This window comes from Haliotis rufescens, unplaced genomic scaffold (genome assembly GCF_023055435.1).
Source record: "Haliotis rufescens isolate VD_foot unplaced genomic scaffold, xgHalRufe1.0.p SCAF_4, whole genome shotgun sequence".
NCBI classification, from domain to species: domain Eukaryota; kingdom Metazoa; phylum Mollusca; class Gastropoda; order Lepetellida; family Haliotidae; genus Haliotis; species Haliotis rufescens.
This window is the reverse complement of record NW_025964112.1, coordinates 64593832-64617745: the sequence shown is the minus strand read 5'-3', so window position 1 is coordinate 64617745 and position 23914 is coordinate 64593832. Positions and strand designations below refer to the sequence as shown.

General features: G+C 41.3%; 1 protein-coding gene across 1 annotated transcript; it reads right to left on the bottom strand.

The window, feature by feature from the left end:
* Window positions 1-1222: 1222 nt before the first annotated feature.
* LOC124152906 lies at window positions 1223-22902 on the bottom strand. Its single transcript, XM_046525985.2, has 15 exons — window positions 22759-22902; window positions 16155-16251; window positions 13920-14032; window positions 13632-13734; window positions 11685-11809; window positions 10553-10664; window positions 8775-8890; window positions 8061-8157; window positions 5914-6035; window positions 4402-4489; window positions 4086-4201; window positions 2930-3053; window positions 2138-2247; window positions 1583-1621; window positions 1223-1316 (listed from the first exon to the last, which is right to left on the bottom strand). The coding sequence occupies exons 1-15, from the start codon at window positions 22796-22798 to the stop codon at window positions 1255-1257; spliced, it is 1464 nt and encodes a 487-aa protein (XP_046381941.2). The 5' UTR covers window positions 22799-22902; the 3' UTR covers window positions 1223-1254.
* Between the last annotated feature and the right edge of the window lie 1012 nt (window positions 22903-23914).

Sequence of the window (23914 nt, the reverse complement as noted above, 5' to 3'; positions counted from 1 at the left end):
AGACGCAACTAACGGGATCGGGTGGTCAGGCTAACTGACTTTATTGATCATTGTCATCGTATCCCAATTGCGTGATGTCAGTGACTGGATTGTCCGGTCCAGTCTCGATTATTTACAGACCGCCGTCATAAGCCTGGAATATTGCTCAGTGCGGCTTTAAACAACAAGCAAACATACTCATCAGTATTTTATCTGTTGTTGATGGTTTGCAATATAGCTAGCGTGACAGTGAGGTGTATATGGTAAACAGGGTCAGGATGATCACGGCGTGTCAGCTTGATGGGGAAAACTCTGAAGCTCGAAGTGATGCAGCTGGGAGATGCTACTACGGTGATGAAGGTCACGACTTCTAGTGCGCTGCTGACAAACCAAGGCTCATAACAGAAGAATCAGATTCCAACACACGACCATCGACCCCCTCACGGCTAAGGGACCTCCGATGCCCACTGAACCCTAGACTAACATTTAGTCTCTGAAATCTTATATTACACAATATCCTTCTTGACTCTAAAAATATTTAAAAAATTCCCTATGCTGATTTCGGCTAGACTTGCTTTTGTATATTTTTTCTCGATTATTCTTTTTTCATAAAATAAATATATTCCACGGTCATGGTGCAGGACTAACTGAACCCATGCATCACAATGTAAGATATGTTACCGTTAAACTGGACGAAATGCCGCCGTTGTTGATGTCATCTTATTGTTGTGGATGTGGAACGACAAATGATTAAATAATTCAAATAATTAATTCAGAGACAAATTCAAATTCAAATTCAAATACAAATCAAGTTCAAATAAAATCAAATTCAAATTATTAATGCAACGACATTGCAGGATTGTCCGAAGATAGTCCCTTTTAAGGCACGAAGTATGTACGGGAGTCATAGTGGGTTGTTGTTGATCGACATGATGCGTATAACGAAAACAAAAGAACCAAGGTGACAGTTATATCACACGTCTAAAACATGGTGGTCAACATCAACGTCTGGAGATGATGGCGTTAAGATCTACAATATATGTTGGGTTTTTTATTTGACCCTCTACTTTACGTGGACTACCTCACTGGAAAACTCGTACAAAGAAATATTAAATAGATCGCAAAGTTGCAGATATTACTATTCGTATTGTTTTAAAGAAAAAATAGTTTGATGCAAAACTTTATCACTATTGTCAGCAATAAGTGTGAAAGGAGTAGAATCTTTGGGGGTTTTTTTAATGAGAAAGTGTTTGAGACTGTTGTCATGGACGTCCCTCACGCCTGTCTGTAGAGCAGGAACGACATCACAAGCATCACCACTGGTAACAGACCTGCACCTGAAACAGAGGGTATACACTGTACCATTGTGGGGAATCGAACCAGATTCTTCGGTGTAACAAGCTAGTGTTTAAATCAGTCACTACATTATCCCATCGACCCTAGGATCTTACACACACAGTGGAACATTCCCTGAACATAACATAGGGATTTCCGGAGAAGTTACATGACGTGGATTACACATTCATCACTCCTTAATTGACACTTTTTCCTTTTTTCTTTGCAGAAATGCCAACCCCACGCGTGTTGTGCGTGTAAGCCTTACCTGAAATGCTGCCTCTGTTTGGCGTCACTCGTATGTCAGCTGAAAGAAAAAACACAGACAAGTTCTTATGGATAAACGACTTCTTTATTGCAATTGAGGCGACGATTTCTGTATAGATTATAACACCTATGTCAAGCAAGTGATGCTTACTAACATGTCATACAGCGAAAAAGCGACCAGCAGATATAGATTCCTGCGTCTACCAATATATTCTACAGGTTCTGTAGTGGACAATGCCACTTCCAGGACAGACCGATTCCTGCGTCTACCAAAATGTCCTAGAGGCTCTGTAGTGGACAATGCCCACATCCAGGCCAGATCCGTTCCTGTCTACAAACATGTCCTACAGTTTCTGTGGTGGACAATGCCCACATCCAGGCCAGATCCGTTCCTGTCTATCAACATGTTCTACGGGTTCTGTAGTAGACAATGTCACTTACAGGACCACCTTCCATGTCTGCGTCAGCGACCTGCCCCCCAACATGGTCAGCTACGGAACAGAGAGCCCGGCGTTCTGACCAGCTACGATGACCAAATGACCAAAGTGTTACTCACCTTCCGGGCACAGCTCGTTGATAGTGGCGAGTGACACCCCATGGTCTGTCTGGTTAGCAAGGGTACAATGCTTCACACTGTCAGCGCACGTTACAGTGCTCTTCAGCATTCTGAGGAAGTGAATACATGGGGATTACTTCGTTTCAGACTCAATGAGCAGTAAATACCATGCGGGTTTTAACGCAATCATACCGCATACCATCTAACATTCTGTTTGGCTAGTCGCGTCTTTTAGAAGTCTAACGCTTTTCTGTTCGGTCATCATGACGTCATAGTGTTGGATGGGACGTCACTTGATTATCACGACACGATTAACCCTTATTTAGATCGATTCAATATTGCCACAGAAGTATATTTCACAGAAAATAAGTCTTTGTTATAGTGTTTATGATAAATTCATTACATGTGTCATTGGAATTTTAGAGAGAAATATTCGTGTAAATAAAAGCGACAAGAAATATCTGCTAAAACGAGTCCGTTGAACGATTCCGACTATAACACCTCGGTCTTCGGTCATTCCGTGCGTAACAAACGCAAGTAATTCATAATGTTTATCTCATATCGTGACCTGATGAAGGCCATTCTAGAAAAGATTGATTTTGTCAGCTAAGTCAAAAAGATAAACATGTTTGCTTGAAAAAATCCTCGATACATTCAACAAGTGATAATATATAAGAAACACTTTTTCGGAACCCTGCTTTGCATTTCAACTTCAATTTTCGTCATCCTGGACGTTAGATCGTATAGACTGGAAACATATAACTAAATCTCTCATCCAGAGAGTGTACTCACGAGCACCAGAAACGCGGGTCTATGAACAGGGGGACGGCTGAGTTGAGGTCGGTCGGGACCATCATTGTATCCATGCATGACGTCATTTCCGGACAGCCGACCAACTCCACGTCGACCGTCAGGGCTGGAGAAAAAGTTAAAACCGAATAACAGGCGGCATCACACAAGTATGTTGATGGTTAAAACCGAAAATAAACAAAAATGGAACAGATAAACATTTTATGAGAATCGTAACACGCCGTTAACACACGTTGTTTAGGATTTCTTGAAGGGGATAGGTTGATACCGATAAGCAATTTAGCCGTCAGGGGTGGGGTGGGGGAAGGGGTATGGGGGTGCATGAGCAATACTGATGAACGCTAGTTGAGGAGTCATAAGCATAAGAGTTGTCCATAAACAATACTGATAAGCATAAGAGGTATGAGCAATAAAACTCCAGGGAATGATCCAGAAGAAAATCGAAAATGTTGCAGTGTTAATCCAAAATTAATAGCTTAAAATCCTATTTGTAGATAACATGGTGGAAATATATTATTTGTTTAGAATGATTCAAAGTCCACTATATGTGCGCCATAGGAGACAGGACTGGATTTGAATATTCCTCACAGCTGATTTGAAAATAGGTGCACGTGATCATACACATGCTTACAGTGAGCAACAAGATGGACGTGCAGACACGTGGGACAATGCGATAACAATACTTCTACTCTGCTCGCAATAACCAACAAAAAACTGGTAAAAGACAATTTTTAAGCTTTCGACATTTCTTAGCATTCAAATATCACTGCTTTCTAAACGTTGTGTCCATGTAAGAGACATAAATGGTTTGTCAAACTGTCTCTCTTCTACATATTGGACCTATAATTCAACATCTATTCATAATTTGTATCAAAATCAATAATGCTATTGAGGGCGATGAAGCTGGAGGGTGTGTCTTAGTTCTGAAAGTATGTTTCCCATGGCGTCTCTAGGTGATACACATTCCGTTGTCAACTTGAATCTCCATAGCTACAAAACAACAGATACACTCGTATGCTAAGGAAACAAAGTCTGCGTGTTAATACTATGTAATAACAATGACTTCTAGAGCTTATGTTTATTCGCTGGATACACCTGTCTGCAAATTCCTTGACATAGTACACGACGTTGTACGTACTTCGACAGGTGGCGTTGTAGAGGCCGCCGACTTCTTCGAAGCTGTAGTCCCTGGGGGAGGAGACGTTACACTTCTCCAACTCTGCGTGCATGCAAGCCATTGTTTCTGTCATCTCCCTGTTGGAACACGGAGCGAGTTGGTCATGTAACCCAAACACAGCACTGAAGACTACTTCCGGCAAATGTTATTTATACGTTATGGATAATGTGTTCTTTGACTCTTGTATGGATGTCTAAGAAAGATGTTCTGCGGATAGCATTTCACACAGAAGAAATCATTTGAGTCATCAGAGACAGCTAGTTGAAGGTGTACGTACTGACATCTCATCAGTAGGTCTGGAACAGTCGGCGCTTCCTGGGCGGAGGTGGACATGTTCTTGGTGCATGTATACACAGAGGGACAGTCTGGAAATACACCGTCAAATGCAGGTCACTATACAACACCGTCAAATGCAGGTCACTATACAACACCGTCAAATGCAGGTCACTATACAACACCGTCAAATGCAGGTCACTATACAACACCGTCAAATGCAGGTCACTATACAACACCGTCAAATGCAGGTCACTATACAACACCGGCAAATGCAGGTCACTATACAACACCGTCAGATGCAAGTCAATATGCAACATCGTCTGATGCAGGTCAAATATAGAACACCGGCAAATGCAGGTCACTATACAACACCGTCAGATGCAAGTCACTATACAACATCGTCTGATGCAGGTCAAATATAGAAAACCGGCAAATGCAGGTCACTATACAACACCGTCAAATGCAGGTCACAATACAACATCGTCAGATGCAGATCACTATACAACATCGTCAGATGCAGGTCTAATATAGAACACCGTCAAATGCAGGTCAATTATACAACACTGTCAAATGCAGGTCCAATATAGAACACCGTCAAATGCAGATCAAATATACAAGACCGTCAAATGCAGGTCACTATACAACACCGTCAAATGCAGGTCACTGTACAACACCGTCAAATGCAGGTCACTATACAACATCGTCAGATGCAGGTCACTATACAAAACCGTCAAATGCAGGTCACTATACAACTGCGTCAAATGCAGGTCACTATACAACATCGTCAGATGCAGATCACTATACAACATCGTCAGATGCAGGTCACAATACAACATCGTCAGATGCAGATCGCTATACAACATCGTCAGATGCAGGTCCAATATAGAACACCGTCAAATGCAGGTCAAATATACAACACCGTCAAATGCAGGTCACAATACAAGATCGTCAGATGCAGATCACTATACAACATCGTCAGATGCAGATCACTATACAACATCGTCAGATGCAGGTCACAATACAACATCGTCAGATGCAGATCGCTATACAACATCGTCAGATGCAGGTCCAATATAGAACACCGTCAAATGCAGGTCAAATATACAAGACCGTCAAATGCAGGTCACTATACAAAACCGTCAAATGCAGGTCACTATACAACACCGTCAAATGCAGGTCACTATACAACATCGTCAGATGCAGGTCACTATACAACACCGTCTAATGCAGGTCACTATACAACACCGTCAAATGCAGGTCACAATACAACATCGTCAGATGCAGATCACTATACAACATCGTCAGATGCAGGTCTAATATAGAACGCCGTCAAATGCAGGTCAAATATACAAGACCGTCAAATGCAGGTCACTATACAAAACCGTCAAATGCAGATCACTATACAACACCGTCAAATGCAGGTCTAATATGTAACACCATCAAATGCAGGTCACTATACAACACAGCTGCATCCCTTAAGTGTCCGTAGAGCCTTATTACTAACAACACGTACCGACCATATGGCATGCCATTGTGTATCCCTCCTCCAGCTCTCCCAGGACCTCAGACCGCGTGACGGGAGGGTCACAGCTAGGCAGCAGCTCGTCCACACAGACCATGTAGGAGCTGAGGCCTCTATAAGAAACAGATGGCGGTGCTGCGTTAGGAAACAGATGGCGGTGATTGTTTGTTGTTTAACACTACACTCAGCAATATTCCAGCTATATAACGGCGATCTGTATATGGTATATAGTCTGTATATAGGACCAGAAAATATAGTGATTGATATCATGATCCACGCAATTTGGATACGATGACATGCATCAACCAAGTCAGCGAGCCTGACCACCCGATCCCGTTAGTCGCCTCTTACGAGAAGCATTGTCGCCTTTTACGGCAAGCTTGGGTTGCTGAAGACCAGTTCTAACCCGGATCTTCACGGGTCAGATGGTGGTGCTGCATTGGGAAACAGATGGTGGTGCTGCATCAGGAAACATATGGTGTTGCTGCATCAGGAAACAGATGGTGGTGCTGCATCAGGAAACAGATGGTGGTGCTGCATCAGGAAACAGATGGTGGTGCTGCATCAGGAAACAGATGGTGGTGCTGCATCAGGAAACAGATGGTGGTGCTGCATCAGGAAACAGATGATGGTGCTGCATTAGGAAACAGATGATGGTGCTGCATTAGGAAACAGATGGTGGTGCTGCATCAGGAAACAGATGATGGTGCTGCATTAGGAAACAGATGATGGTGCTGCATCAGGAAACAGATGGTGGTGCTGCATTAGGAAACAGATGGTGGTGCTGCATCAGGAAACAGATGATGGTGCTGCATTAGGAAACAGATGGTGGTGCTGCATCAGGAAACAGATGGTGGTGCTGCATCAGGAAACAGATGGTGGTGCTGCATCAGGAAACAGATGGTGGTGCTGCATTAGGAAACAGATGATGGTGCTGCATTAGGAAACAGATGATGGTGCTGCATTAGGAAACAGATGGTGGTGCTGCATCAGGAAACAGATGATGGTGCTGCATTAGGAAACAGATGATGGTGCTGCATCAGGAAACAGATGGTGGTGTTGCATTAGGAAACAGATGGTGGTGCTGCATCAGGAAACAGATGATGGTGCTGCATTAGGAAACAGATGGTGGTGGTGCATTAGGAAACAGATAGTGGTGCTGCGTTAGGAAACAGATGGTGGTGCTGCATTAGGGAACAGATGGTGGTGCTGCATCAGGAAACAGATGATGGTGCTGCATTAGGAAACAGATGGTGGTGGTGCATTAGGAAACAGATGGTGGTGCTGCGTTAGGAAACAGATGGTGGTGCTGCGTTAGGAAACAGATGGTGGTGCTGCATCAGGAAACAGATGGTGGTGCTGCATTAGGGAACAGATGGTGGTGCTGCGTTAGGAAACAGATGGTGGTGCTGCATTAGGAAACAGATGGTGGTGCTGCATCAGGAAACAGATGGTGGTGCTGCGTTAGGAAACAGATGGTGGTGCTGCATCAGGAAACAGATGGTGGTGCTGCATTAGGGAACAGATGATGGTGCTGCATTAGGAAACATATGGTGGTGTTTCATTGGGGGAAAGGGTAGCTATTCATATTTTTTTTTTTTTCCATATTAATGATAATTATAACAGATACCGGTCATAAGTTCGTTTGAGGACTCCAGGTGGTATTGTTTCCAGTACATGGGCCACGACTTTTATAAAAATCAAAGAGCAATGAGGATAGCATCAAGTACTGCTGAGAATGACTAACTAGCAAACGCCACCAAGTGACACTTTTGTCATTGACAGTATAATCATGTTGTACTGGTCCGTGTCCTTGTACACGCTAGAGCCGCCGTAAAATTGAATCAATTCTTCTGGCAGCGACGTACACCTGTCTTACTTACTTTCGACCCGTGAAGATCCAGAGTAGAAAAAATCATCAGCAACCCATGCTCGTCGTAAGAGGCGACTTTATGGAGACGGTGGTCAGACTCGCTGGCTTGGTTCGTGCATGTCATCCTCTCCCAATTACGTGGATCGGTGCTCATGATATCAATCACTGGATTGTCTGGTCCAGACTCGATTATATACAGACCGCCGTGATATAGCTGAAATATTGCTGAGTGTGGCGTTAAACAACAAAGAATAAAACTACTTACCTGCAGTAGACAGGCGGCTTGTCTGTATTGTTGAGGGCATCTACCAGTTGTGGGAAGCAACTCTGAAGCCTCGTCTGGCACATTTCTACTGGGTTACCTACAACAAGATATGTTCAATACGAAAACTGGATCTGTAAAACATGGTGAAAAAGTTTCAAATTAATGCTCTTAAGACGCTGACAAGATTTTAATTTCAAGATAAGTCATCCCTATGCGTAAAATAACATTGCATGAATCCTAACAGTACTGGTTTTACCTTATCCAGCGAAACCTCGTTAGTGCGGACTCCGTTGGTTAAACACTTCCTGAGGATCACTTAGAACGTTTACATGTACAAATTGACTGATCACCTTAACCTTGATTCATCAACCGTTGAAGTATATTATTCCTCACACACGCCCCCACCTTCAAGGGCCACGTCGCTCCAGTGGCCTGAAACACCGATGATGCATAGATGCGAGCCTACCCCTTGCCAGGAGATCGTGCGTTTAAATCTCGGAATAGCCACGGGCGGATCGGGGGGGGCGGGGGGGGGCTCCCCAGGAGGTCCGGACACACACACACACACACTCTCACAGACACACACACACACTAATGCACGCACGCACGCACGCACGCACGCGCGCACACACGCACCATCCCTCACCCAACCTGACACGCCGGGATGTATGTGTAACACTGTTCCCGACGGCGTTGGCCTGACTATAACGTCACCTTTACACAGTTTCCTGTAGGGGTCCTCCAACCCAGAGATGAAGCTGGTGCGATTCAGGCTCGGGTCGCATTTGGCAAACGTTGTGTCGAAACAACTCATGTACTCTCCCATTCGCCTGCAACATCAACGGTCGGGGATAACACAGATTTACCGCACATGGATACAACACTGTTACATATTACACAGTCGGATATAACACAGTGGGATATAGCCCAGGCAGATATAGTACAGTTAGGTATCACACAGTTAAATATTACACAGTCGGATATAACACAGTTAGATAAAACACTGTTATATTAGATATCGAACATCTTACTTTGCATGTTGTTAATATTAGTGTCTACGGATGTTTCGGTGTCTGTGTGGGAACTTCTGTTAGTGTCGACCGATGTATGAGTGTCTATGTTGGAAGTATTATTAGTGTCTCTACAGATGTTTGGGTGCCTATGTAGGAACTATAATTAGTGTCTACAGATCTTTGTGTGTCAATGTAGGAAACAAAGATTATTTTGTCTGCATATGTTTGAGTGTCCATGTAGGAACAATTATTTGTATCTACAGATCTTTGTGTTTCTATGGGGGAAACAAAGATTCTTTGTTTCTGCATATATTTGTGTGTCAATGTAGGAAACAAAGATTAGTGTCCAGTCATGTTTGTAGGTTTATATGGGAACTATGTTAGTGTCTACCCATGTTTGTGTGTCAATGTAGGAAACAAAGATTAGTGTCCAGTCATGTTTGTAGGTTTATATGGGAACTATGTTAGTGTCTATCCATGTTTGTGTGTCTATGTAGGAAACAAAGATTAGTGTCCAGTCATGTTTGTAGGTTTATATGGGAACTATGTTAGTGTCTATCCATGTTTGTGTGTCTATGTAGGAAACAAAGATTAGTGTCCAATCATGTTTGTAGGTTTATATGGGAACTATGTTAGTGTCTACCCATGTTTGTGTGTCAATGTAGGAAACAAAGATTAGTGTCCAATCATGTTTGTAGGTTTATATGGGAACTATGTTAGTGTCTACCCATGTTTGTGTGTCTATGTAGGAAACAAAGATTAGTGTCCAATCATGTTTGTAGGTTTATATGGGAACTATGTTAGTGTCTACCCATGTTTGTGTGTCAATGTAGGAAACAAAGATTAGTGTCCAATCATGTTTGTAGGTTTATATGGGAACTATGTTAGTGTCTACCCATGTTTGTGTGTCTATGTAGGAAACAAAGATTAGTGTCCAATCATGTTTGTAGGTTTATATGGGAACTATGTTAGTGTCTACCCATGTTTGTGTGTCTATGTAGGAAACAAAGATTAGTGTCCAGTCATGTTTGTAGGTTTATATGGGAACTATGTTAGTGTCTACCCATGTTTGTGTGTCTATGTAGGAAACAAAGATTAGTGTCCAATCATGTTTGTAGGTTTATATGGGAACTATGTTAGTGTCTACCCATGTTTGTGTGTCTATGTAGGAAACAAAGATTAGTGTCCAGTCATGTTTGTAGGTTTATATGGGAACTATGTTAGTGTCTACCCATGTTTGTGTGTCTATGTAGGAAACAAAGATTAGTGTCCAGTCATGTTTGTAGGTTTATATGGGAACTATGTTAGTGTCTACCCATGTTTGTGTGTCTATGTAGGAAACAAAGATTAGTGTCCAATCATGTGTGTAGGTTTATATGGGAACTATGTAAGTGTCTACATATTTGAGTGCCTATGTAGGAACCAGAATTCGTTTCTGGTGATGTTTGTGATTCATTGTGTAAAGCTTTATGTACACACCTGCAGTACTCATTTATGTTAGAAGATGCTAAAGCTTCAGATATTCCCTCCATTGAGTCTGCACATCCAGCCGTATGAAGCTTGCCTGTACATAATGCTTTCTTGTCGTTTCCTGGATAAACAATTCCATCTTTCAATATTTCGGCATACAAGTTTGTATTTACAGTATTACTGGACCCACCTACCAAATCGCAGTGTTGCCTTGACGTATAAATAGCCCCTAAATACGTACAGCATCAACCAGGTGATGCGTTAAAGGAGCAAGATAAACTGGTAGGGACACAGAAAAGATGTACATGCTAGAGTTGGTTTAACGCCGTTTAAACAATAGTTTAGTGACATCATTGCGTTTCAGCTTGGTATAGGGAGCCTGAAGAATTGAAGTCTTCGACTGTCACCACGACCACGGCGAGGTACTGGCAAACACAGAAACATAATCAGGGCGCACCGAGACTCGAACCCACAGAGTGGCACGCCGACGCACGAGGACCGACCATTAGATATGGTTGAGGGGAAGGGAGGGGTGATGGCTGGAACTTGATCAAAAAAATATATTGTCCCCGAAAGTCTTGAAAATAAATGCTGCTTCAATCTGTTGAAAACAAAACTTGCCTGCCATAAAACTTCCATTGTTTCAAGGTGTTTTTCTTAAAACAAATTCAGACTCATAGTTTCAAATAAAATATCTGCTTTTGTAGATGTAACTGAAAAAATATCTAATCTCTATACAAAATCTCAGGCCAACTCCCTCCAGAATATCATTTCGTCGGTCCATAAGGATTAACAAATCTAGAGAAGTGAGTGAGTATGGTTTTACGTCGCTTTAAGCAATATTCCAGCAATATCACTACGGGGGACACCAGAAATGGGCTTCACACATTGCATCAATGTGGGGGATCGAACCCGGGTTTTCGGCGTGACGAGCGAACGCTTTAACCACTAGGCTACCCCACAGCCCCAACTCTAGAGGAACTGCAAGGGGACATGAATAGGAAATACGTGTAGGGTAAACCATCTGGGGACACGTCATGGATACACGTGCAAGATAAACGTAGTAACTATCGATTATATTAACCATGACTTGATGCTAATGAATTTATGATCGGAACAAATTAAACAACGGCACACTTACTATTCATTGTGCTACAAAAGTGGTCGTACGGTGTATACAGGCCTTCTAGCACATCGAACAGGGTCACACCTTTTGCGCAGGGCTTCATTTTAAACTCCACACAGTGGATGAACGCTTCCATGGACCTGCAACAGACCGTCACTATTACACACAGGGGCCACACAGTTGGAGCTAAGTGCACGTGACATGCATGGTTAAGACACCGGGTTGGTGGTCACGACGATTTGATGTGATAAACAGTGGTATCCCAGAATAAACGAGTAGTATGATACACGTAAAGCAGCAGATAGTGTGAAACGAGTATGCAGTAGTATGACACACGTACAATAACAAGGAGTATGACACACGTACAGTAGCGAGTGAGTGAGTGAGTATGGTTTTACGCCGATTTAGCAATATTCCAGCAATATCACGGCGGGGGACACCGGAAATGGGCTTCACACATTGTACCGATGTCTGGAATCGAACCCGGATCTTCGGCGTGACGAGCCAACGCTTTAACCACTAGGCTACCAGACCGCCCCTACAGTTGCCAGTATGACACACTTACAGTTGCCAGTAGTATGACACACTTACAGTAGCCAGCAGAATGACACACGTGCAGTAACCAGCAGTATGGCACAGTACAGTAGCCAGTAGTATGCCACACGAAAAGTAGCCAGTAGTATGACACTCGTTCAATAGCAGTAATAGGACACACGTAACGTAGCCATTGGTATGATACACGTACAGTAGCCAGTAGTATGACACACGTACAGTAGCCAGTAGTATGGCACACTACAGTAGCCAGTAATATGACATACGTACAGTAGCCAGTAGTATGACACACGTACAGTAGCCAGTAGTATGGCACACTACAGTAGCCAGAAATATGACATACGTACAGTAGCCAGTAGTATGACACACGTACAGTAGCCAGTAATATGACACACGTAACGTAGCCATTGGTATGACACACGTACAGTAGCCAGTAGTATGGCACACTCCAGTAGCCAGTAATATGGCATACGTACAGTAGCCAGTGGTATGACACACGGGCAGTAGCAGTAGTATGGCAGACGTAACGTAGCCATTGGTATGACACACGTATAGTACTATAGTAGCCAGTAGTATGACACTTGAACAATAGCAGTGGTATGACACACGTACAGTAGCCAGTAGTATGACACTCGTTCAATGGCAGTAATATGACATACGTAATGTAGCCATTGGTATGACACACGTACAGTAGCCAGAAGTATGACACACGCACAGTAGCCAGTAGTATGACACACGTACAGTAGCCAGTGGTATGACACAAGTATAGTAACCATTAGTTTGACACACGTACAGTAGCCAGTAGTATGACACTCGTGCAGTAGCCAACGGTATGACGCACGTACAGTAGCCAGTAGTATGACCCACGGATAGTAGCCAGTAGTATGACACACGAGCAGAAGCCAGCAGAATGACACACGTACAGTATCAAGCAGTATGACACACGTAACGTAACCAGTAGCGTGAAACACGGATAGTAGCCAGTAGTATGACACATGGACAGTAGTCAGTATGATGACACATACAGCAGCCAGCAGTATGACACACGTCAGTAGCCAGTAGTGTAACGCACGCTCACTAGCCAGTAGTGTAACGCACGCTCAGTAGCCAGTAGTGTGACACACGTATAGTAGCCAGTAATGTGACGCACATGTAGACAGCAGTAGTGAGACGCACATGTAGACAGCAGTAGTATGACGCACGTGCTGTAAGAAGTTGTATGATGCATGCATGGTTGCCAGTAGTATGACGCACGTGTTGAAAGCAGTAGTGTGACGCACATATAGTAGCCAGTAGTATGACGCACGTGTTGAAAGCAGTAGTGTGACGCACGTATAGTAGCCAGTAGTATGACGCACGTGCTGTAAGCAGTTGTATGACGCATGCATGGTTCCCACTAGTATGACTTACGAGCAGTAACCAGTCATTTTCATTTTCGTGAGTAGATTTGAAGCTTCTGTCACCAATGGATAGCAGCTGACAATCTTGTTATTGCAAGACCGAACCTCCTCCTCTGAAAAGGCAACGAAACTTGGAATTTAATATAACTGTTGAATCAAAAACATATATTAACACCACCACAAGTCAAGATGCAGACTAGTCTCTGAGAGTTCATCAAACCAGTAATGTAATTCAGTTCTACAACTTGTATGGGGGCGTCTGCCATGTGACGTCAGCAAACAAGCACAATACACTCACTCGTCACCGAACACTCGCTGTAGTATTTTCTCTTCATGGCGTCCAACAACTCGGTACTGTTGTCGCATCTGGCATCGGCGCTGGAGTAGCAGGCAATCGTTTTGCTGGTGAACCTGTGGGGAGGCAGGATATCAATATCATATTTCAGTTCTAGTGTGACGCTATTGCAGACCTGTCCCCAGGACAGACGGGTTTTTTTTATTATCAGTAGGCCATAGTGACAAATACACCTGTGTAGATGTGACCAGAGCTCAACTCGGGGTCAGACTATCGCGAGCCCATCATATTGCTATGCAGCTCAGGGAGATAGTTTTAGATTGGTTTTGTAGAGTTCCTGTATTTATGTAGATATATAGGCAATAAAAAAGGAATGTGTGAGTATTACAGAGTTTTACGAAAATTGAGGGTCGTACTTCTGCCACGTGTAAACTCAGTAAGACACATATTCGAGTGCAGTCATACCTCAAGTTCCAACACGTATTAGAGTAAGCAACATCTGTTCCAAACTTCAACCTAACTGAGATGCATCGGTATTAACATGACGTCAGAAATTATAGTATGTTGTCATATTAATGTCATTTCTATATGACGTCAACCATGCTGTCTACATTACGTCAGCGATCATTATGACATACTTGTATATCGTGTGGATGTTGTGTACTCGTTCATGTTGAACCATATGGATCGATCACTAACGGTACTCCAATCTCATATTCACTGACTGAATTTTACTTATTCGTTCATTCCAAACAGCTCCACGTCAAGTCATGTAAAAAAATTCTACCTTTAATTCATTCGTCCATTTGATCACTTACTGTTCCATCCATCACAGTCGTGCATGCAGCCCTTCGTTCCATCATCGCCTGTTAAAGGCGCCATGTTTCAAACACGAATGTAAACATGCACACGTCATTTTATTCCCGCTTCCACTGACTGCACTAAGCGCTAATAAAATGCCGATCTCTTACACGTGTTGAATCACCACTACACGACGCGTTGAATCACCCATACACAAAGTCTTGAATCACCACTACACTAAGTGTTCAATCACCACTACACAAAGTCTTGAATCACCACTACACTAAGTGTTCAATCACAACTACACAAAGTTTTGAATCACCACTGCACTAAGTGTTCAATCACCCATACACTAAGTGTTCAATCACCACTACACTAAGTGTTCAATCACCACTACACTAAGTGTTCAATCACCACTACACTAAGTGTTCAATCACCACTACACAAAGTCTTGAATCACCACTACACTAAGTGTTCAATCACCACTACACAAAGTCTTGAATCACCACTACACTAAGTGTTCAATCACCCATACACTAAGTGTTCAATCACCACTACACTAAGTGTTCAATCACCACTACACTAAGTGTTCAATCACCCCTACATCAAGTGTTCAATCACCACTACACTAAGTGTTCAATCACCACTACACTAAGTTGTGAATCACTACTACACTAAGTTTTGAATCACCACTACATTAAGTATTGAATCACCACTACACTAAGTGTTCAATCACCACTACATCAAGTGTTGAATTACCAATACACCAAGTGTTCAATCACCACTACACTAAGTTGTGAATCACCGCTACACTAAGTATTGAATCACCACTATACAAAGTTTTGAATCACCACTACACTAAATATTGAATCACCACTACACTAAGTATTGAATCACCACTACACTAGATATTGAATCACCACTACACTAAATATTGAATCACCACCACACTAAATATTGAATCACCACTACATTAAGTGTTGCATATGAGGCGGAGAGTGAGTGACTGTTCTTTCATACATCCATATGCAGACAGAACTATGCAGAACTGTACAGCTCACACGCTAACACACACATACGCACACACGAACGCACAAAACACACACACACACACACACACACATACGCACACACAAACGCACAAAACACACACATACGCACACACAAACGCGCAAAACACACACACACACACACACACATACGCACACACAAACGCACAAAACACACACACACATACGCACACACGAACGCACAAAACACACACACACATACGCACACACAAACGCACAAAACACACACACACATACGCACACACAAACGCACAAAACACACACACACACACACACACACACACATACGCACACACAAACGCACAAAACACACACACACACACACACACACACACACACATACATACATGTTAGTGATGTTACTTACTGACAGTACAGTTTCTGGTCGTTGTCTGTCTTGGCTCTGTTGGCGTCCACACTCAGGGCTGTACAACTGGAGTCGCTCTTACACGCCAGGCTGCCGCCTAGACATCATGCAAGGAAATGCACGTCACAAAAGACTGGTGTTATGTATATATTCTTTAACTTTTAGTCACCAAATATACCGGGCTGTGTTAAACAGCGTCATATGAATTAAAATAACAAGCCTCACTTCCAGCAAGTATATTGACTTTGGTTGTGAGGTACTTCTGGAAATACCCCTTAAGGAGATACAATGCATCACGGCTTGGCACCCTTGTACAGCCTTGACCTGGTGTTACACCTATTGTGTGAAACTGTTACAATGTCCCTGTGTAATTAAGGTAAACATGAACTGCTAGACTGGAAATAAATCAGAAACCAGCAGAAAAACAAAATCGTATTTTCAATTACTTGAGTCAGTACTCATGTGACCACCAACTGATCCACACCTAATCGACTGTCTACTGTATTCTACCATGTATAACGTGAACTTCTTGAACAATCCCATAATGACTTAACAATGTATGCATAATATTTATATCCGATAAACTAGTGTCCGGCGTCGAGTGTGTGTGTTTTCCTGTTTAGTTCTGATTCAGTTAACTTTAGCTGAAGGACATAGCCACTTTACACGAGTATACATTCTTTGACTGTTAAAGATCTATCTTAACGTGTATGCCTACATAAATATGACTGCATATTGAGAGAAAATCAGACCCATAACACATTCACTATAATTCTGTCCATTGTCATTTCCAATCTACTACTTTCAGCGCCAACAATCCCGGCCTCCCGTTCGCCCTTTGCCCATTGCCTATTACCAATCAGTGATAAATTAAGCCCTGGCTTCAAGTTGTTCATCGCTATCAACTATCAGCGCTAATTTACTGTTAAGTGTGGCTTCCATTTGTCCACTGCTAATCACCTATCAGCGCCAATGATCTGTTGGCTCCCCTTGTTAAGTTTCCACCTTTGTGATCTTATTACTCTTGTTGTTCTTACAGGTACATATATATATGTGCTCTGCCTCATAGCAACTAGTAACTGCCCACACTGCAAACAACCAGAAACCCCAGAACACGCACTCATCCACTGCACACACTACCAAACACATCGAACCGCATTACAAACCACCCTTAATCTAAACAAGGCTCTCACTCTAGAAGCAATACTAAACCCACAAAATAAACTAGAAAACTTCAAGGCCTTAGGCGTATTCTTAATAAAAACGTAACTAATAAAACGCATCTAAAAACACAATAACCTACCAAATCAAAATCACATAAACAAACAAACATCCACCATACCCAGCTCCCTTAGTTCTCCTCCCCAACCCCATTGGCATCTATTCCAAATCTCAAAATTCCCAAATTCTATAAAAGCAACCCCTAAACCCCCCTCTTGGGTTGCACAGACCACTTTCGCCCCTTTCGGAAACACATTAAATGGCCTGGCCGGGCCCGTGTGCGAAATACGCATCAGTCGGAAAGCGCACGTTGAATCTCCAAAGTAAGTAAGTAAGTAAGCATTTATTCACCTGATGAAGGAGTAAGAATATACTCCGAAACGTTGTGTCCCATATGATAAAGAAGTTGACATCCATTAAAAAATATCTTCCTTATGTGTATAACTTTTAAACGCCTGTCAAAGACTTACTATTATTCTGGTTCAGAAATCATTATTTTCTACTTCCGGGAACCAAACTACAGGTATTGTTCTGGAGGTTCTACTACACCAAATCAGAACCAGTTTGGAGAGTGCGGTTTTCGTAGGGAGCCTTCAGTGCAGATCGAGAGATATCTGCAGGCTGTGATTGGAGCATATTCTGTAAGATTTTTATGTCTTTCAAATGTACATCCATCCAGTTATTTAAACTGACCATGTTTTTCTATATTTAGTACTGTCTTTTTCAACATGATGACTTATGCTGAATGTGACCACAGCTATTTTTAAGTAGGTGACATTTGGTGCGAAACTGGGGGTGGTGTGTTTAGCTTCCTGTACTCGGAAAAGGAGCTGGCTAAGCTAGTCATTTTTTTATTTTTTGTATTGCTGCTCTAAGACCAAACTGTGCACACACGTACAGGTAATAGCTGTTGAATGCTTAGTTATTTTAAAAAAATATATATAACGTTAATATAGAAGTCTATGGGAAAACGTTTGGTTGTGTGTAACCTGGAGAACCAATTGTACGAGATATGTGGACACACTTGACTAATAATACAAGCAGCACGAACTCCACACAATGTAAGGTGGGGCACGTCGTTTGTGGCAGGCTCGCCATGTTATTGGCCGTTATCGTGACAACATACAATAAGTTCATATCGATCAACAGACAGCACCGTCGTCATGGTAATACGATATTGTTTTCTTTCAAAGAATTCAATTAGGAACGAAATATATCCAGTGTACTTCAGTTCGATTACAACTGGCGTGGACTGAAAAACGTTAAGTATAAAGTCGGGGTTTCGAAAAGTTTTTCAGATTCCGATGCAGTAAGTAGCACCAGGAACGGGTGTCAATTGTTGAGTGAGTGAAGTGGCTGTAACGGCAGTTAAACAGTGTCATATTTCAAACTTTTAAAGGTTGCAATACACACAAACATGGTGTGTATCAACAAAGAGTCAAGACCCATTTGTTATTAAAGTTGGTTTTGTCATCCTTTTTTGTAGCAATGAATTCTCAAAAGAATATATGTTTCAAAAGTGTATCTATTGTTGGTTAGATTCCTTTAATTTCACATACAGAAAAAACCTGGTTGATTGAAGTAGTAAAGTAAACTGAAGGACAAAAGAAACTTTACCAAAATTATAAAAATCTTCATTTAAAAAAAAATACACAAGATAGGTGCATGTATTGAAAAGATAAAAAATAAATCTCAACGAAATCAACATCTAAAATGACAGCATGCAGCATCCACTATCGGCATGGCAGTTACCCGAATTGAGGTGAGGTAGCAAAACCTAGCTGTCAACGTAACGTCAAAGATATTGAGAACAGATAACCTTCACCTTGAAAATTTACTGTTCCATGTGTGCCACATGGAAACTGGGTCTATAACAATGATGTGTGCCAAATTTGAACAATCGATTACCATCTATTAATTATTTATGATATAGAATATATACATCTAATATACATCTAAAATCCTTCAATGTGTAGATACTAATTCTATGTAGAAATCTGTACATAAAATCAAAAAGTTTAACACCCCTATGTTTATATCTATGTTCTGTAAATGTTAATTGATTGTAAAGTATTTGTCAAGAGAAAAAACAAAGTCAAAGTTGGAAGTGACGAAAATATTTGAACAAGTTTTGACAGTGCTAATGTTTTTATAACTGTACTTTTTCCTATTAAGGAACCGACCATTCGATATTCGGGGGACGGGGGATTTTGTAGATATTTTTTAAATAAAATGCCAGCCCCCCACCCAATTCTATATGTAAATCTTGACATAATCCCTCATTGATGCCAGCTTTTGAACCTATGCATATTGCTTTTGTCTACATTACGTTTTAGACTAGACATTTATAGAATTAATTATGTTTCTACAGCAGCAGATAATGTTTCATATTAAACATTTAAATGTAATTCAATATCATCAGCATACTGCCAAACTTTGTAGCATTTGTTATGAACAAAAATTCCTTCAACTTTATTACTATTTCTGATCATACATCCTAGGATTTCAGCTACGAGGAGGAAAGTGTATGGCGACAGTGGGTCTCCTTGTCGACAGCCTCTTTCATTTGTAAAAATATTCTGATAGATGTCCATTTTTTATTAAATTTGCTGTAGTATCAAAACTTTGTATATTTATCCACCTTGTCATATCAGGCCCAAATCAATATTTCTTGAAATATGTTGTTTTGAAACCGTATCAAATGCCTTTTTCAAATCTATCAGCAGACGTAATCCTTGTCTTTTTTGTCTATTTTGATTCACAGATATTGTCGTATGACATTCTTGTGTTTTCTGAAATACATCTTCCAGGAATAAATCATGTTTGAATGCTATGAATGAGCAATTCCAAGTTTAACTTATACGGTTTTCAATACAAGTGCTAATTATTTCATAGAGAGCATTCAATAACGTTAGTCGTCTACAGGTTTTAATCTGTGTTCTGTGTATTTGCTTTTGGTATAGACAGGTTATAACTCTTTTCATTGTCATGCTCATTTTGATATAAGCAGAAGTACTATTTAAAATCTGCTTATCCAGAATTTTAGTCCTTTCCATTTTTTTTAATTCAATAGGAAAGTCTTCAATACCGGGGCTTTTATTGTTTTTCATGTTTTTAACCACAAAAGAAATTTCATCAAGCTCAATATCTGTCGTCACTGACTGTCAGATGTATATCTGTTATCTTTGAAAACTCTACATCTTAGCATCACACACTTCCGGACACACAATCACAAAACACTAGGTATACTCACATGATTATCAAACTCATTCTCGGATAAATGAGTTTTTTTGGAATACCAACCAGTGGGTCAAGAATATATTTTCAAATGTTTCCGTTAATGTTTATATACGCTTTCAAGATCAATAATAATGTTGTGTCTTAAGTTTTCATGGGAGTAATGGATCAAATTTGTATGAGGAGCAGTAATTAAAATGAATTGTAACGGTCAAATAATAAAATGAATACCCCGCGTGGTTTGACTATTCCGAACCACATCGAGGTTTAGGTATCTAGGCAGTCCGTGAATGACTTTAAGCTTTGTACGGTCCGAGGAATATTCTCTTTTACGTCTGTTAGGATGGAATATGGGAGGTACTATCTGTATTACCGATCACGTCCGTGTGCGGTGGTTCGACCCCCGACCGCCTCATAACAATAGACGTTAAAAGGTGGTACTTTGTTGATACCCTTCCTGGAGCTCGGCATTAAGGGAGAGGTCGGCTCGGAATCAGTATTCTGTGTCCGAGTGGGGTATTCATGCTAAACTGCCACATGGTATCTCAGTGGGCTGGCACTATAAAACCGACTATGACAAGCACACACACATACACATACACATACACATACACATACACATACACATACACATACACACATACACACATACACACACACGCGCGCGCGCACACACACATATACTCACACGCGTGCACACACACACACACATACACATACACACACGCGCATGCCAATCTCTACATAAACGCAATAATAATGATGTTCAATCCCATTTCACCTCACCGTAAGGCTAATTCACCAATTTAGAGCATGCAATATAATTACCCGATTCTGTGTGATGACATTCACAGACTTTGCAAGACGAAACGTATCATTGTTTAAACACTCAATTATTCTTCAAATCGACAGACTGTTGAGTTAGAGAGAGGGGAGGGAGTATACCATTGATATTGAGATTCGCATCAAGGCAAACATCATCCTTACTTTATATGTCGTTGATGGTAAATCCTTTTGATAAAAATAATCCAAAAACATCGTTGCCAATGGTGTTACACTAAGGGGTTGGGAGATGGTTGTTGAGAGACGGTGTCCGCTGGTCTATATTATAGGTAACTGGGAGCAGCTGATTAGTCATACAAGATATAACGAGTATATAAATATGCAGCAGCTTCTATAGCATACTGATATGAACAGAAGCCGCTGAGCGATATTTGCTCCAGGCTGTACAGCAGATGTGCAGACAGATAATTCATCACTTATATCAGTCAAACTCATCTGTAAAGTTTATTGCCGTAGTAAATGTAGAGATAAACAAAGTATAACTAAGTGCTAGGTAATTCATACTTCTAAAACTGTGTGCCTTCAAAATAAAGTTTCATCACTATATCAAATATACAATTTAAACATTATTTTGTGTATCGAGTGTTTGAAAGGCATTTAGAAGTGATACACATAAGGAAGAGAATATATGGATGTCAACTTCTTTATTATGAGGAACACAATGTTTCGTCCATTCTTTCACCGATCAGTGTTAATTACCCCCGGCCTCCCGTTTGACCAGTGTCCATTACCTATTACTTACTTAAGTACTGGCTTATATACTATCAGCGCTAATAACTGAAAAGTGTTGGCTTCCATACTATCAGCGCTAATAACTGAAAAGTGCTGGCTTCCATACTATCAGCGCTAATAACTGAAAAGTGCTGGCTTCCATACTATCAGCGCTAATAACTGAAAAGTGTTGGCTTGCATTGTCTATTGCTAATCACCTATCAGCGCCTATCCCAACATCGTCACCCCATGATAAGAACAGAATAAACTATTACTTTTATAAAACAGATATACAGCCGCAAAACAATATCAATAAACAATATTAATATATAGAACCAAGTCTGTAAATAATAGTTAAAATTGTGTGCAACATCTCTGTGACATGTACTATAGGCCTGGGGCTTCTTAAGTACTTGAATAAAGATTGATTGATATTTAATTATCACAAGTTCGACTTCGGAGAAAGATGGCTTGATAAGGTCCATCAGAGCCATACAGAGAGGGTCATACCATGAGTGAATAAAATAACCTATTTTCATTAATCCCATATATATTTTTTTCAACAAAAGTCTGCTGTTCAAAATGTACCTACCGAGGAATAACGTCAAAAGGCACAGGCTGTTGAATGTCATGCTGTTTCAGGTGTGTGTTCCCGGGACGACTGATGATGGTGGAGTTATGTTTGAGCCAGTGGTCGGCTACTGCGCAATGCACATGCTCAGATCAGCTCAATGCACTGCAGTTATAGGTGTCGCTACGTCCGCATAACAATGATATGTATTAGGTGTGTTCTACAATGATATGTATTAGGTGTGTTCTACAATGATATGTATTAGGTGTGTTCTACAATGATATGTATTAGGTGTGTTCTACAATGATATGTATTAGGTGTGTTCTCGAAGTAATTGGCTGCGGCCAGGTTGAAGTAACCTTCCCTGTCAGACTGTCAGACTGTGTCACGCTGTGTCAGAGCAAATCATATGATCATGCGGTCCTTGTGCTCCCATGGGACACCGTGACTGTCAGTGTTCAGTGAGGCGTGACTGCCTCGTTGCAGTGGGTACAGGTGTTCAAGGTCAGCGGTGCAGGTCTACCAAAGAAAAAACTTAAATATTTCCCAAGAGGTCGATATGAGATTTTATTTGTAAAGTTCGAATACAAACCTACTTAATGAAGTCGTTATGTGATGGCTTAGCACGCGCGACTACAAAACATTCTAGAAAATGTCCAAGGACATGTGCGTCGTCGTTCTTCCGAGTGCACGTATATTTTTGTGATTGGGTCTTTTGTTGTGCAGGATAACTGATATAATACATGGTCACATGCAACATACAGGGTCATATGTAACATACAGGATCATATGTAACATACAGGATCATATGTAGCATACAGGGGCATATGTAGCATACAGGGTCATATGTAACATACAGGATCATATGTAGCATACAGGATCATATGTAGCATACAGGGTCATATGTAACATACAGGATCATATGTAGCATACAGGGTCTAAGTAACATACAGGGTCACATGTAACATACAGGGTCATATGTAACATACAGGGTCATATGTAACATACAGGGTCACATGTAACATACAGGGTCATATGTAACATACAGGATCATATGTAACATACAGGATCATATGTAGCATACAGGGGCATATGTAGCATACAGGGTCATATGTAACATACAGGATCATATGTAGCATACAGGATCATATGTAGCATACAGGGTCATATGTAACAT

What these genes read in the sequence shown, in the direction of transcription:
- LOC124152906 (XM_046525985.2), bottom strand. Translation starts at nt 22,798, where the DNA reads ATGACATTCAACAGCCTGTGCCTTTTGACGTTATTCCTCG. An exon ending in CTACAGGAAACTGTGTAAAG is followed by an intron (nt 8,158 to 8,774) that starts GTGACGTTATAG and finishes ATCTTGTTGTAG; the next exon opens with GTAACCCAGTAGAAATGTGC. An exon ending in CAACGAGCTGTGCCCGGAAG is followed by an intron (nt 1,622 to 2,137) that starts GTGAGTAACACT and finishes TTTTTCTTTCAG; the next exon opens with CTGACATACGAGTGACGCCA.